Below are 17239 nucleotides of genomic sequence, written 5' to 3'. Positions count from 1 at the left end.
CAAAGTGTAACAAGAGGCCCTCGGGCCTTATAGGTCACCTGAGTATCATGTATCAACTTTCCATAAATTATATTTGGTTCGTGTTTTAATCCAAAAGCCATGAAATATTTTCACAAATTTTGAAAGAGGCACCATTGCTTATCAAAGGGCAGATTTCAAAGCATTAATTCATTTTTAGTCAAAGTACCCCCCTGGTACCCCTGATCCCGCAGCCCTAAGAAATTATCTATTTTGAAAGAGGCCCCTTTCTTCATTATAAGGCCAGCATTTTTTTTATGTTTAGATTTAGTTAAGAACATGAGAATTAAAAAGTCCCGAAGGAGAAGGAAATAATTTTTTTTTTGATAAATCAATTTTTAACATTGGTACATTCTTTTTTATGCTATCCTAATAGGCTCTTTACCACTGGACACATAATGCTTACAAATAGGAAAGTAGAACATTTAAGGTAGGTCCCTACTCGTAGAATTAATTGGATAATGGTGCAATTTTTGTCCTGATTTACATAAATAGATACTTTATCTACTTCAAAAGCACAAAAAGTACAAAGATAATCGCTATTTTTACTGAGATAGGGTGTGAAACACTCATGAACCCTCTTGTAGAAAAAGCAAAATCATCACGGTTATAAAGACTGTCTACATTTTATGTCATAGCACATGGCAAATAAATTCTTCTGAACATAAATTACAAGGATAAGGATAATATTTAATAATGTCAGGCTATGGTACACATTTCTGCTTAAAATTAAGAAAATATTGATTAATTAATCTCATTTCACTAATAAAGTAACGAACATCAAAACTCAAATAAAGCTCTCTATTAGAATAATTGATTTGTTTACCCTGATTTTTTTGTTTTAAATTATAGCAACCAATGCTTGAAGTATCTTATAGGCATGATAAATTTATTGGTCATCAGTTTTTTCACCGAGATATGGGGTAAAACATACAGGTACCCCCATAGCAGTTCAATAGCCCAAGCATTTTATGTTGACAAAGATATTTATAAATCAGCTAAAAAGTGAAATATTATTTTAAAGAACAATTTTATCATTATTAACAGACCCTTTCCTAACCACAAACATAAACTTTAATCTCAATTTAATTCTTTATTCATTATGTACTGTGAGCATATCCACTACTGATGATCTACTTTCCTTGATGCTTATTACTAGTTAAAAAAAATTATAAGCGATGTCTTTAAAGCAAAATCATGTCTGATATTGCATATGCATTTTTAGAAATATGTTTTGTTGGTTTTTAATTATAACTGAGTACCTGCGTTCGTATGAAGAAAATTTGCCGTCAAAACCGAAAGTAGGAAAATCCCATCTGCACTGCATACAAATTGTGCATATATAAAAACAACAAACGAAAAGTTTATTCAATGACATAATAGCAAATTATTGACCACGTTTTCTGTACATAGATATCGGAAATATCTGAGATGTACCAATGCAATCGTAAACGTCTAGTATCATTGTAACCTCCTAGGCTAAAAATACACCGCATCTGAATAGCACGTCCGGCATTTGACCTCGCGCTTGTGTTTTAAATCGATTCAATTTTTTGCTACATACTGTATGAATCTCAATCCTTGCACAAAAAATAACCTCAATCATCTTTATACACCCCTCCAACATTTCTATAGACGTTGTTTACATTTTTGCTAATATTATATGTACCATAATTTTAAAACCGAAAACGGTAATTCCGGCTTCCGGTTTGACACAAGTAGCCCCCTACTATATTTCAAAATATTTTCATTTCTTTAATATGTGTTATATGAATGTGTAGACATTGTTCTAAAATTTACTTGATGCCTAAAATTATAATTCCTATCATAAAACAGACAGGGAGTATTGGGGAGTAGGGTCAATATTTTTTTTCAATTGAGTGTAAAATAATTTTTCTGGTTGATACAAATGATACTACATGTCTGTATATATTTGTATATTCTTGCCTTTTAATATTTGAATTTTTTTTTATTTCTTCAAGTTATTGTTTATTTCTTCCTCAAATTTGACTTCACTTCTCCCATAGTTTTATTCATTACACCTGATGCATAAGCAACCCTTTTCTGAGGAATGATGCTTAGACTGTAAGCTATAATAGATACCTAAACAATGTCCCTGGCAATATGCAATAGCTATCACGGGCAGTTAAAAACCTGGGGGAGGAAAATAATTTACAGTTACTTTTGAAACGAATACATAATTATCTCACCATCATGTCATTGTGCAACAAATTCGTCAGCATTTTATTTGTCTTTTGAACGGGTGAAACGTTTTGAATGGCACTCTTATCGATGAATTTTACACTAAACCAAGCTCTTCTCTTTATTTACCCGCAGTTTCATCCAACCGGAAGTGCGAGTTCGTAAATTTGAAATCTCGATCCCGACTCAAATTTGACATAGGAAAGAAAAAAATGTTTTATTTTTTTTCTGAAGATTCAAAACCTTGAGTGGAGGGTTTAAAAAATAAAAAAAAAAATAAATCCTTGCATTAAATATGTAATTAGATCATTAGCATATTAACCAGGGGCAGAGAAGAAGATTTTCAAAGAATTCATGTATTTTCACTATATAATCAATAGAGCCCCCCCCCCCCCCAACACTAGAACCGTTGACCCTAGGGCCACAAAATTCACAATTTTGGTAGAGGCACACTTGCTTATCATTACTATGTACTTAATTTGTTTATTTAATACCCAGGAGCAGAGAAGAAGATTTTTAAAGAATTCATGTATTTTCACTATATAATCAATAGAGTCCCGCCCTAACACCAGAACCCCTGACCCTGGGGCCATAAAATTCACAATTTTGGTAGAGGCACTCTTGCTCATCATAACTATGTACTCAGTTGGTTTATTTAATACCCAGGAGCAGAGAAGAAGATTTTCAAAGAAATAATGCATTTTCACTACCTACTTATTTAGCCCCGCCCTAGCACTATAACCCCTGACCCTAAGGCCATGAATTTCACAATTTTGGTAGAGGACTCATTGCTGATTACAATCATGCAAACAGTTTGCCTGCTTGTTGTCCAGGAGTAAAGAAGAAGATTTTTAAAGATTGCATTAATTTTAGTGGTTTTGGCCCCACCCCTCAGGCCCCAGGGGGGCAGGGATCATGAAATTCACAATTTTTGTTCCCCTTTACCCATAGATGCTTTGTGCCAAATTTGGTTGAAATTGGTTCAGTGGTTTCAGAGAAGAAGATGAAAATGTTCAAATGTTAACACACGACGCACGACGCACGACACACGACGACGGACGAAAACGGATAGCAATAGGTCACCTGAGTTTACTCAGGTGACCTAAAAATTGGTGCGTACACATCTGAATCACTGCCAGTCACAGCAGGTGTGCCACAGGGCTCTATTTTAGGTCCTTTGTTGTTTCTATTGTATATTAATGATTTACCATTGTCTGTTGAACATTGTAATATTGATATGTTTGCTGATGACACTACAATGCATTTTCATGATAACAGTATTTCACATATTGAAACAACTCTAAATCATGAACTCAATCAACTACAAAAATGGTGCCAACAAAATCAGATGATTATAAATACTGAGAAAACAAAGTGTATGTTAATGGGAACTCAACAAAAGAAATCTAAATTAGAAAATGTTAATTTTCATTTACAACTTTCCGGACATACTCTTGAAAATGTAGAAATGCACAAATTATTAGGCATTCACATTGATCATAATCTACAATATACTTGTCATGTAGATGCAGTTTGCAAAACTCTTACATATAAGATATTCACTTTACGAAAAATTAAAAAGTTCCTTCCAATGCACACTAGAAAACTGTTTTATAATGCTTTTATTCTACCATCAATTTTATATTGTCTGTCCATTGGGGCAACTGTCCTCAAACGCACATGGATAGAGTCTACAGATTACAAAAACGAGCGGCTAGGATTATTTTAAATGAAAAATATGATACACCTTCAATGCCTTTATTTAACACTTTAAGCTGGTTAACGGTTTATGAACTTTTATATTTACAAAAAAGCATTCTAATGTTCAAAATATTTAATGGTATGTCTCCGGATTATATGCATAATCTTTTTGAATTTCAAAGCTCTGGATCATACACGTTACGCTCAGAAACAAACTCCGAACTGCGATTACCAAAATATAAAAGTAACTTATTTAAAAATTCTTTACAATATTCAGGAGTTATAATCTGGAATGAGCTACCAATAAGTGTAAGGAATTCCCAATCCCTTACAGTATTTAAAAACATAGGTAATCAGAGATTACAGAGCTCACCTCAACGTGTGTTGTCTTTAAGTCACACAATTAACCAACAAAAAGAGTACATCCAAAAATGCAAAATTTATGCAATTTTGATACTTTGGAATAGACTTATATAAAAACTAAAAACTAGTTCTTCATTATGAAAATGTAATTAAAATCCAGCATTATAGGGCTCAAAGTTACTTGGAAATGAAACCTGCACCAAAAACTTTAACCTGTTCACTCAACCGGAAAATGTAGATCAGATTCAGCATCCGAAGCAAGTCTAGTAGAATACATCCTAAGATGTACCATCCATGCAAGTTTGGTCATTATAGGGCTCAAAGTATCTTCGAAATGAAACCTTCACCAAAACCTTTTAACCTGTTCACTCAACCGGAAAATGTAGGTCAGATTCATCATCCAAAGCAAGTCTAGTAGTATGCATCCTAAGATGTATCATCCATGTAAGTTTGGTCATTATATGTCTCATAGTAACCTGGAAATGAAACCTTCACCAAAAACTTTAACCTGTTCACTCAACCGGAAAATGTAGATCAGATTCAGCATCCGAAGCAAGTCTAGTAGAATACATCCTAAGATGTACCATCCATGCAAGTTTGGTCATTATAGGGCTCAAAGTATCTTTGAAATGAAATCTTCACCAAAAACTTTATCCTGTTCACTCAACTGGAAAATGTAGGTCAGATTCAGCATCCGAAGCAAGGCTGGTAGTATGCATCCTAAGATGTATCATCCATTTAAGTTTGGTCAACATAGGGCTTATAGTTACTCGGAAATGAGACCTACACCAAAAACTGCACCAAAAATGTTAACCTGCACCAAAAACATTAACCTGTTCATTCCTTTGCTGAAATTTCAGCATCTGAAACTTTGACTGGTACAATGAAACTCACTAGCAACATCTTCCATGCATGTCTAATCAATATAGGACATAGAAGTACTTAAAAAGAAAACTGCTCCAAAAAACTTAACCTTAACCCGGAATGCCGACGCCGACACCGACGGTATCACATAAGCTCCCCCAAACTTCGTTGAGGTGAGCTAAAAAGTGTTGAAAATTTTTTGCTTGTGAAACGCAATGGCTCTACGTGATTTTTCTTTTCTTTTTTTTTTCTCTCTCTCTCAATGCTGAAATGTGTATGTTTCATTTTATATTTATTTATTTATTTGGTAACATGCATGTACTGTCCATTTTTTTTTTATTGTCTCCTTATTGTGATTTGTATTAATTGTGTATACACATTGTATATGTGTTATAAAGAGGGCCCCGAGGAAGACTAGTGCTTGCATTAATCGGGTTACCTTCTATAAATAAAGTATTATTACTATTATTAAATAAAGCAGTCAGGTGTAACGAAAGCGACGAGTATACCCTAGTATTGATGTATCGTAGATAATGCTATCAAAAATGGCATATACCTATTTACGAGTCATGTTCAGCTTTAAGTGTAGTCATTCTTTTGATTTGATTCCTTGAAAGCAGTTCAAAAATTTTTCCCAGGATTTTTTTTAAAAATAGAAATGTACTTACCAACAATCTTTAGTATTTTATTGTGATTCTCATTTCTGTCCCTTTCATTCTCTTCTAATTTTTCTGGTAGGAAAAAAAAAGTTATATCATAAAATGTAATAACCACAGTTTATTACATTTTGCGTTGTTATTTTGTTTTGCGTTATAACAAAGCATTAACTGTAGAAACAAATTTGAACAGTATTAAGTTTTATTTCATAAGTTCAATGTCAAACTAAGTCATTATATTTACGTTTCAGGCCTTGAACAATTTCTCTAATTTCTGCATCTTCTTCAGCCTGTTTTCTCAGTTCTTCTATGTAACGACAATCACTGAGAGGGTCCATTGTCTCCTGTCTCAGAAAGTCCACTGCTTTTTCAAATTTGTTTCCATTGCCAAGGAAAGAATCAATTTCCACAACTGCTGATCTGACAGTGGACCAGATTGTGTTGAAATCGGCATTGGAGAGGAAAGGACTAGAAGAATGTACACACTGATTTCTGGCAATACGTATTCTCTCAATATTGGCAGAGAGAGATCGATCTGTAGGGTCTGGATCAAATCCCCAGCCATTGCTGTGTGGTGGTATACCACAAATATTCCTCAGTAGTATGTACAATAAGGAAATGTCCATGTCACCATAGTTTCCTGTATAAGTACTACCTCTAGGTAAAATAAGATTCATCTGTTGAGCTGTCAGACGGGGAAGATTACTCCTCTTTATTTTAATGACGTGTGGGAATGTTGACGGTGGTACATAATGACGTAAAACATCACGTAGTTCATCAGTACATGGACCAAGGAGAAGCCGACAGGCTCTACAGGCATTTGTCGTCTCCTCTGTAGACGCGTAAGAGGAGGAGGCCATAATGCTTTTCTGAAATGTAACAAACAATCCAAAAATTTGATAATAACAAGAGGCCCATGGGCCACATCGCTCACCTGAGAAGCTTTGGCCATTCCGTTCTTTACCAGATTTCCACCTTGTAATACATATTGTGACCCCACCCTACCCCAATGATCATAATTTAAACAATTTGAATTCTACATTACCCCAGTATGCTTCCACATAAGTTTCAGTTTTTCTGGCCCAGTGGTTCTTGAGAAGAAGATTTTCAAAGATTTTTCCTATATATTTCTATGTAAAACTTTGATTCCCCATTGTGGCCCTGCCCAACCCCAAGGGTTCATGATTTGAACAATTTAGAATCTACACTTACCCAGAATGCTTCCACATAAGTTTCAGCTTTTCTAACCCAGTAGTTCTTTAGAAGGAGATTTTCAAAGATTTATTCTGTATATTTCAATGTAAAACTTGGATTCCCTATTGTGGCCCCGCCCAACCCCTGGGAGTCATGATTTGAACAAATTAGAATTTACACTAAAACAGCATGCTTCCACATAAGTTTCAGCTTTTCTGGCTCAGAAGTTCTTGAGGAGAAGATTTTCGAAGATTTTTCCTATATATTTCTATGTAAAACATTGATTCCCCATTGTGGCCTCACCCTACCCCAGGGGGTCATGATTTGCACAATTTAGAATCTACACTATCCTAGGTTGCTTCAAAATAAGTTTCAGCTTTTCTGGCCCAGTGGTTCTTGGGAAGAAGATTTTTAAAGATTTTTCCTATATATTTCTATGTAAAACTTGGATTCCTTAATGTGGCCCCGCCCAACCCCGGGGGGTCATGATTTGCACAATTTAGAATCTACACTATCCTAGGTTGCTTCAAAAAAAGTTTCAGCTTTTCTGGCCCAGTGGTTCTTGAGAAGAAGATTTTCAAAGATTTTTCCTTTATATTTCTATGTACTACATTGATTCCCCATTGTGGCCCCGCCCAACTCCCGGTGTCATGATTTGCACAATTTAGAATCTACACTACCCCAGGATGCTTCAACATAAGTTTCAGCTTTTCTGGCCTAGTGGTTCTTGAGAAAAAGATTTTTAAAGATTTTTCCTATATATTTCTATGTAAAACTTGGATTCCTTAATGTGGCCCCACCCAACCCCGGGGGGTCATGATTTGCACAATTTAGAATCTACACTATCCTAGGTTGCTTCAAAATAAATTTCAGCTTTTCTGGCCCAGTGGTTCTTGAGAAGAAGATTTTCAAAGATTTTTCCTTTATATTTCTATGTAAAACATTGATTCCCCATTGTGGCCCCGCCCAACCCCCGGGTGTCATGATTTTAACAATTTAGAATCTACACTACCCCAGGATGCTTCCACATAAGTTTCAGCTTTACTGGCCCTGTGGTTCTTGAGAAGAAGATTTTCAAAGATTTTTCCTATATATTTCTATGTAAAACTTTGATTCCCCATTGTGGCCCTGCCCTATCCCTGGGGGTCATGATTTTAACAATTTAGAATTTACACTACCCCAGGATGCTTCCACATAAGTTTCAGCTTTACTGGCCCAGTGGTTCTTGAGAAGAAGATTTTTTAATGACCAAACCCTATTTTTGTCTTTTCTTGATTATCTACCCTTGCGAGGGGATATGTCCCTTAATTTTAACAATTTAAAATCCCCTTAACCCAAGGATGCTTTGTACCAAGTTTGGTCAAAATTGGCCCAGTGGTTCTTGAAAAGAAGTCGAAAATGTGAAAAGTTTACAGACGGACGGACAGACAGACAGACAGACGGACAGACGGACGGACGACGGACAAAATGTGATCAGAAAAGCTCACTTGAGCCTTCGGCTCAGGTGAGCTAAAAAACAAATTAGAACTATCTAAAACTACACATTGCTCATGCACTAAGGGAACTAGTAAAATTGCTTAAATTAAAATACTGTTCACCGATTTCATCCTGTTTGCTAGAGTGCCATACTGCAAATTTACGACTCGTTAGAATGTTATGTATGTACATGTGTATATTTTTTATGTCTTTTGTTTAGTAGAAAAGATAAGACTACATCAATTCAAGAATTAAAATAATGTGTCCAAATGAACATTTAACTATGTAGTTGTGTTACTTTATGTACACAGTAACAAACCCGCATGCCATATGTGACCTCAAAATATTTCCTCAATAACAAAAGATTTTTTTTCAAAAAAATAGTTTTTAAGATTTATAAAATTAACAATTTTTGTACTCGGTGATTTGATCTAATGACATGAAGTAAGGGTCCTAATATATATCCTAGAAACAATAAGAATCACTATCCTGGCGTATTGTATTTTCGACCTATTTAGATATAATTTATTAATTTATTGCAAACTTTATAGAAACTGAAAAACTATGGGCTTAAAATGTTAGCATATGTGTCTATGAATAAAATTATACAACCCAAATTGCAGTTTTGTGTTTATTTTATTTATATGCCATAATATGGGGAGGGTGCATTTTTACCTACAAAAATATTAGCGTCTTGTGTTTTCGACCTAAAAATAGTATCAATGACCAAATAGTATTGGCTTTAAATATCTGTTGGATATTCCAAACAATAAAAATATGATTGTCTGTCTTTCAAAAAAACATTGAACAAGTTCGATATTTCAGTTGCAAATACATTTATTAGTTGGTTGAACCCATTTGTCACGAGCTGTGCATTTCCAAAAGAAATCAATGAAATTACGTTGCATTTTTCAGTAAAAATCTGTAAGAAAGTGCCCATTTCTAAGGGAGAAAAAAAATTCGTTTGATCCACCCATTCATTTCAATATTCATGCGTCTCTTTGACAGAGATCTGAATTTTCTTTCGGGAAAATGTCATCAAAAAATCTATGTAATTAATCGATTACGGCTTTGATTAATCAACAGATAAAATGTGCATTAGTAAAAAGACTATAATTTCTGACATCAGACTAAAACCACGGATGGAATTCCGTTGAATTAATTTTTTTGATATCATTGACAGCTGCTTCTTCAACAAAAATGGAACTCGTAAGTTTACCTACCTCGTCATTGGTCATTTGAAAAATTATTTTGTTAAAACAGATTCTGATTGTACACATAAGTACTCTGAAGTTGACATCAAGAAGATGCTTGAGTTTCTGATTGACAATATCTATGTGGTTTTTGGAGACCAAGTATTCCAACAATCTATTGGAATTCCCATGGGTACAAATTGCGCTCCGTTATTAGCAGACTTATTTTTATATTCATATGAAGCAGAATTTATGCAAAATCTTTTGCGTGAAAAGAAAAAAACACTTGCTGTGGCCTTCAACTCGACATTTAGATATATCGACGACGTATTGTCAATTAATAATGATAATTTCCATTCCTACGTCGACACGATATATCCTGGTGAGCTTGAGATAAAAGATACCACAGAGTCCAACACATCTGCTTCATATTTGGATATTTTACTTGAAAAAGACACAAATGGTAATCTAACAACCAAGCTATATGATAAACGTGATGACTTTAACTTTTCAACTTCCCTTACTTATGCAGCAATATACCTTCATCACCTGCATACGGAGTATTTATATCTCAGTTGATTCGATACGCAAGAGCATGCTCTACGTATGAACAATTTCTTAAACGAGGTAAATCATTGACAAGCAAGTTGATGAAACAAGAATATCAACAGTCTCGTTTAAAGTCATCATTTCGTAAATTCTATGGTCGATACAATGACCTTGTCAGCAAATACAATTTATCATTGAATGAAATGCTGACTGACGTTTTTCATACCAATTGTTAGTCCATTATTTATACACTGAATTGACTACGGATTTTTTTCCGTTATTTCCTGATTATGACAATGAGCACACGGCGGGTGTGACCGGTCAGCAGGGGATGCTCACTCCTCCATGGCACCTGATCCCACCTCTGATGTTTCGGAGGTCCGTGTTTGCTCTGCTCTTGTTTTGTATATTTGTTTAATGGACGTTGAGATTGAATACTGTTCGTTATTTCCATATCCTTATATTATTTTAGGTATTTTCACTACAGTTGCGCTTGAAAGGTATTTTTCCAAGTGTAGCAACCGAAAATAATGTTCTACCGCGCGGAATCTGCACGGGAAACAGATTGAGAAAAGTAGGTCGAAAATACAATACGGTCGAAAATAGGATACGAGACGATACAAGTTGTTGTACAAGCATGATCTTCTAAAGTTATTGCACCGTTAAATTATGGAAACTCTTATCACGAAGTTTTGTGTCAGATATTCTTATTTTTCGCTACGTCAAAGTTATGACCAAAGCAAGAATTTCCTCGTGCATTTGTATTTTTTTTTATTATTTCTAAATACCTTAGGTAGGTGTCAGATCATTTATTCATTGCAGTCGTGTCTTCAGTAAATATGTTTTCCTAGATCTTGTAGTTATTGATAGATAGAATTTAATAATATTGAACCAGGTAACATAGACAAAGATTAGGGTAAGTCGGGGTAATTTCGACCACGGTTCAATTTCGACCACACAAACACAACACTGCATCATGATTTATGGCATTGTTGAGACAAGTTTCTTTAATTCGGTTTTAAAGTAAACAATTCCTAAAATTGGATACCCTAGTATAATTTCTCATCGGAGAAATTGTTTGGTCAGAGGTATAGCTATTTTATTTCACTATTTTTTATCCCTCCAGTTTGACACTCGGAAGTCCGTCTTCAGTGCGCTTGATGTGATAAACGAAAAACAATAGAGATAACTCGTGCGACCTCTCTTTGAGCTAGACAATGTTCAACATTTTACCAGTTTGATAAAATTGAAATTATAATATTATTTTCTTGGAGTGCAATAAGTAGCTGAATTTCACATTTTTACCGCGAATTTTTCTCAAAAAGCACAAGAAACGTTGTTTGAATTTGGTCGAAATTACCCCTACTGTTTTTAAGGACGCGGGGTAATTTCGACCAGTGACGTAATAAGGCGAAATATGTGTAAGTTATGTTTAAGGGCTGTATAATATTCAATGCTGATTTAAATTTCTGAAATGAAATAAAATATTATACTGTATAATACAAAAAAATCTTTAAATTTTAAAGAAAATAAGGTACAATTAAAAAATATATGCATGCATTGCGATCTACAATGTATCCCTATATTGTCTGAGAATATGGAGCAGTGCGGTGAGGGTACACTCTCTGATCGACGTAGAGAACTTTACACATGGCGATAGCAATCAAAACGATTTTAAAAATCTCAAATTAATAAATGAAAATATGCAGAGAGAATTAAAAATGATTACAGAATGAATTTATCTGTTTGACAGACAAATTATGAGGATATCGGAATCCAAGAACCAGTAGTTTTAAGAACGTAGTACTACATGTATCACGCAGTCCATGTACACAAATCCAAGTACATTAATATATGTATCAAGCAAGCTGTTTGAATAACACACATAAAGAACTGCAACAATATTGAAAGAAAAAATATGATTTCAAAACTAATTAATAATTCATTTGTTTGAGTTTTTTTCATCGCGGGGGAAGGGGGGGGGGGGGGCTCAGAGGGCTTTTCCACACTTCTTTCATATGATTTGATAGAATTTCTCAGGATTTTAAACAATTAACAAAACATATTTTTATTCATTTTCAAAACAATTCGTAATACAACTCATTTCAAATAAATTCCGATTTGGTATATGCTTAAAAGCGTTCAAACTTAAAATACACTGATTCTGTTTAAAGCCTCGGAAAAGACGATTTGAAATGAAGTACAGTACGGGCTGGACAGTTTAAAAATATTTAGAAGGAAATTTGTTTCCATAACTACTGCATTACAAAAAAAGCATCGTTTGGAAATTAGATTTGGTGAATTAAGATGCAGAATAATGAATAAGAATGAATTTAAAACGTCAAACGGTCTGCAATGAAAAACTTGTCAGTGGTAACCCAACTCATTTCTTTATTAAATCAACAAACATACTTGTAAGTATAATGCTGTTAAAACATGTAATTGATTTTTTTTGACAGACACCTATATTTCCTATAACAAACAGTTTATTTTCTTAGAACATAAATGTTGAATAAAATGCGATAGTTAAGGTTTAATTTCTTTGTAAGAGTTATCTTTCCTGTTGATGTTTGTTGTGGTCGAAATTACCCCGAGCCTGGTCGAAATTAACCCAGGTATCATAGTTACTAATTTTTGAACCAATTTATTATTTTTTAACATATTTTTAGTTGGTAAAGCATAAAATTTGAAGAAAATATCATTCTTCTTTACTTCGAATCTATTTTCAACTTGTATACATTTAAAAACAGCCGAGTTTTGCAGATTGAAAGCCATATGTCAGCATAAGTGGTCGAAATTACCCCAGTTTACCCTACCATAGCGTAAATCTAATTAAAATTAGATGTTAGGTCCGATCGCATACTCGCTATACTAACAATTTGAAGTAGGCCTAATTTAGATCCTCCAGTCGTGAATCACCAGTGTTTTTTTTCTAAAACGAAAGTAGACTTTAAAACATTATATTATATAATTACCATTAGCATTGTTATTGGACCTTATCTAATATCTAACATCATTTGAATCATTTTGCTGGCAGCAAAATTTATTATTGACTGTAAGTAATAAATGTGTCTGTACCTTCAAGTAACTGTGCATAAAAACGAAAGTTCGCCACTATGCACTTTATTTTATTTTATTCGTTTTAATTACTGATGCTTAAAGACTTACCTGGTATTCTTTAATACTGTATGGCTTTTTTAAAATATTAAAAATGCATTTATCTGTAGACAATATTCCGAAATTGAATCCCAAGACACACCAACCAAAGGTTCATTTTACTTCTCCGCCTCCGGGCTTTCCATTTTTCAAAGCATGATCTAAGCGGTTGCCACTGATTTTGGCCCTCGAATATTTCGCTCTTTCTTAGATAATTGAATTTAATTAATCCATTTTAATGGATATCAAAGTGTATTGTCTACTAGGTAATAGGTCAGTGTCCCTTTTGACGCTTCTATCAAAGTGACAATGGATTCAACAGTGTAAATGTCATCAATTTCAGTATGAATATTATATTTAAAATAATTTGAATAAAAATGCAGTACTCAAGATAAATTATGAAAGAAAAAAAGGAAGGATAAAATTAAGGATGGATTCTTGTCAGCATTTTACGTGGTCAATGGGTCTCCATACATTATGCAAGTCGTAAAATGCAAATTACACATTTAATTAATGGAACTGAAGGGAAATTTATTGTTAATTAATAAGTCAGAGTATTGATAAATCTATTTCAATTGAAATAAATAAATTGTTCGTAAACTTTTCTTTGATTTAGCGAATGTCAGCATGTTTAGGTCGTTTCCCACAGAATACCCCTAGAGGATTGTTTTGTAAAATCTACAAACTATGAACATTATCAAAGCATTTTAGAGGCTCAGGAACAATTCTGACAATTTTTAAAATCACATTTCATCATGTTCCGGACACCCCAATCAGCCAAAGGAAACTGGAAGTTGACTGTTCATAAACTTGCGAGATTGCAGACTCCCATTGCCTCGTCTGATAACATGTACATGTGCAGTGATAGCAGTGCATGTCTGAAGATTTTATAAGTTTAGATTAAATTACATGGTTTTCATTGATTTATATGAATTCGCACTGACAGTATAGTATCTGTTATCAACGTATATTGTTCAACATTTGACTGTTTTGGGATATAGGATATATACAAGTATTAGCTTTCCTAAAAAGCTTGTCTGACGTGGTTTGCTTAAATTCATAAAGCGGACAGAAATAATAAATTATGTTAAATAACTTTAAATCAAACTAAGACTCTTATTTAGACTTAAGTGAAGTTTTTAATCGCCGATAAAATATTTATTATTATGGAATTTATTTCTTCATTTGCATATAACATCTCTGTAAAGCAATGTTAAAAATATCCCTAACCCTTTTGGTATGCTTGACTTTTACAACATTTTATTATAAAACTAGAGGAACTGTGAGCGATGAGCTCATTAAATAATACCTCCGCCTCCCATATGAATATAATGGAAGTATTCATGTTTTGCTCTGGAAAATACAATATATATATATATATATATATATATATATATATATATATATATATATATATATATATATATATATATATATATATATATATATATATATATGTCAGATCAAAAAGTAAAATAGGAGGTGCACAATGGCAATATGTAATAAAAATTTTGAGAAAGTTTCATTAAATTTCCTTCAGTGGTATGAGAGGAGTTGCGGATAAGAGATGGGTACCCCAAAGCGTAACAGACGGACATACCGATTACTATATACCCTTCCACATTTCAAGTGGGGGGGGGGGGGGTGTAAAATAAAAATATCGATCGACGTAGGCTTAAAGATATTTCAAGATCCCGGCTGAGCATTTTTCAAGTAATGTTTCATATGTTAAATGACCTAACTGATTTTTTTTATTCAACAAAAATTCTAACCCTAAAATGTAGGTTGTAAATGGTGAAATCAGTGGGAAGATCTTTGATCACTTAATGGGCGCGTATTAAGGATATCTGATCCTCAGTCAGGAAGGATAACTCCAAAAAATTAATATATTTAATTTAAAATGCACCAAAATGAAGCTTGAAAAAGAAATTTAAAAGATTCAAGGACTTTGGAAGTCCTAGAAAAGGTCTTATAAAAGTTGACATTTGTACCCCATAAAAGGAGAAAAAAAATAATACAGTTTTAGATAAATAAGATTTTCTTTAATCACGTCTTAGATGATTATTAGCATGATATGAAATGAGAAGTGATTTGTGGTGTATTGCAATGATCGCAAAAGCTTTTTACACTATGTATTATAGAATACATGACGGAAATAGAGGACAAAAAATACTAAATAAGTATGAAAATCATGACAGTTTCTCTAAATGTCTGGATACCTATTGGTAGAATTTCATTTGTCACACCGGCGTACGCCGACTGCGCCGCTTGACCTTTCGTAACCTGGCTTGTTACTTCATTTGACCAGGGAAGGTTCGCCTGCGTACGCCGAATGCGCCGGTCTGAAATGACCGGCGAGGAAATCGCCGGTCTTAGAAATATGGCGGGAAGATAAAACAACAAATTCAGGCATTTTTTTACCAAATTGACAAGTTCTGTTATTGTTTGCATATTTTGAGCAAATCTCTATTCATATATTTAAAATATGTTTTTATTTTCTGAAAAATAAAATTTTTCATGAGGTTCATTGTTTTTTATTTAATTGAATTTTGAATTTTTCTCCTAAGACATAATGTGAAAAGGGATAAAACTTAATTAATTGATTATCATTTACCGTAATTATTCATTTTTTAAAAATGCTTTCGCCGGTTTACTTCATTTGCCTCTTAGCCGTTTTACGCCGGTCATATGACCGGTGCAATTCGGCGTACGCCGATCAGTGACAAATGAAACTGGCCCGTTGTTTTTAAACCTAAAATAATACTGCTGATCAATTTGCAATTAGAAAATGCATTGCTGATATTCCAATTCGCTTTTTCTGAAAAAATATTGGAGATTTGACAATTTTCCTTATATAATATGCTTAACTTTAATCTCTCACTTCAAAGAAATTTTGTGGATAAATTTACATAACTTTGTGGATTTAGAGATACTTTTATGAGTATTTTTGATTTTATATACCTGAGGATTGGACTACCTTAATAACTCTAACCCTGACGATAACAATCTTGACAGAGCGTAACACATGCTGACCATTCCCTTGCTGTTATTGAAAGCTTTTATTGCTTCTCAAACTATTTCATGTACAGCGATTCTCTACTTAACACTGTTACGTAATTGATTGATGAAATTCTGAACTGAAGCATCTGGGAAAAGAAACAAGAAGATGCAAACTAATTTACAATGTAATATGGTACTAAATATAATCGTTGGATAGGAGTGAAGTATAAGACTTCAGCAACATGCTAATCTATAAACACAAAGAAATAAAAGCGAAATTGAATAAGACAATTTTTCTGCATTTTTCTCAGGCACCGTATTATCAGTTTTGACAATACATGTACTTTAGGTTAACTAAGGAAAATATTTGACAACGCGCCTGATGATTAGGTACTAGTAATTCAATGTCAAGGTATAATTTAACTGAAATAAAGCAATCAATTATTTAACCATAACATGAAAATTACTTGGTTAAAGCTGACATGAATTCTTAAAAACGCAACTTTTTCATCAATGTACGACTTGTTTCATACCAACGATAGCTGTATTCCGCCACATTTCTCTCAGATACCTTGTCTCATTGTAACGATGTATACACCAATGCGCTCGTTACACTTGAATGATTTTTGGGTTTGGGTATCGACTTGTGCACATCTCCGATGGTAAAGCATACATGAGAACACATAAGGAAATCAAGACATTTCAAAACCACAAGAGACAAAATAATAATCATATTTCTGAATAATTATTGATTTGAATCAAAAGAAAAAATGCAAGTTTGGTGAGAAATTTAGATGCACGAGTACGTACTTTTACAGTGCGCCAATTTATGCAGAATAAACTTGAAATAAAAAGCAGTAAAATCTG

At 33.6% G+C, this 17239-nt stretch overlaps 1 protein-coding gene across 2 annotated transcripts in view; it reads right to left on the bottom strand.

Moving 5' to 3' along the window:
* The window catches only part of LOC134261807 (ankyrin repeat and KH domain-containing protein mask-like), a 132832-nt gene extending 119308 nt beyond the window's left edge, over positions 1-13524 (bottom strand). The window contains exons 1-3 of one of the 2 annotated variants that reach the window (XM_062744199.1): positions 13385-13524; positions 6049-6673; positions 5817-5879 (exon numbers count right to left, since the gene is read on the bottom strand). In XM_062744199.1, coding sequence (XP_062600183.1) covers positions 5817-5879; positions 6049-6664 — 679 coding nt within the window. In that variant the 5' untranslated portion in view covers positions 6665-6673; positions 13385-13524. The remainder of the gene's footprint in view (positions 1-5816; positions 5880-6048; positions 6674-13384) is intronic. The other variant, XM_062744203.1, reaches the window with a different exon arrangement.
* Between the last annotated feature and the right edge of the window lie 3715 nt (positions 13525-17239).

Source organism: Saccostrea cucullata, unplaced genomic scaffold (genome assembly GCF_032062105.1).
Source record: "Saccostrea cucullata isolate Sc308-1 unplaced genomic scaffold, CSIRO_AGI_Scuc_v1 ctg1021, whole genome shotgun sequence".
In the NCBI taxonomy this organism is placed as follows: Eukaryota; Metazoa; Mollusca; class Bivalvia; order Ostreida; family Ostreidae; genus Saccostrea; species Saccostrea cuccullata.
Note: the sequence above shows the minus strand (reverse complement) of the source record. Positions and strands in the feature narration are given on the sequence as shown.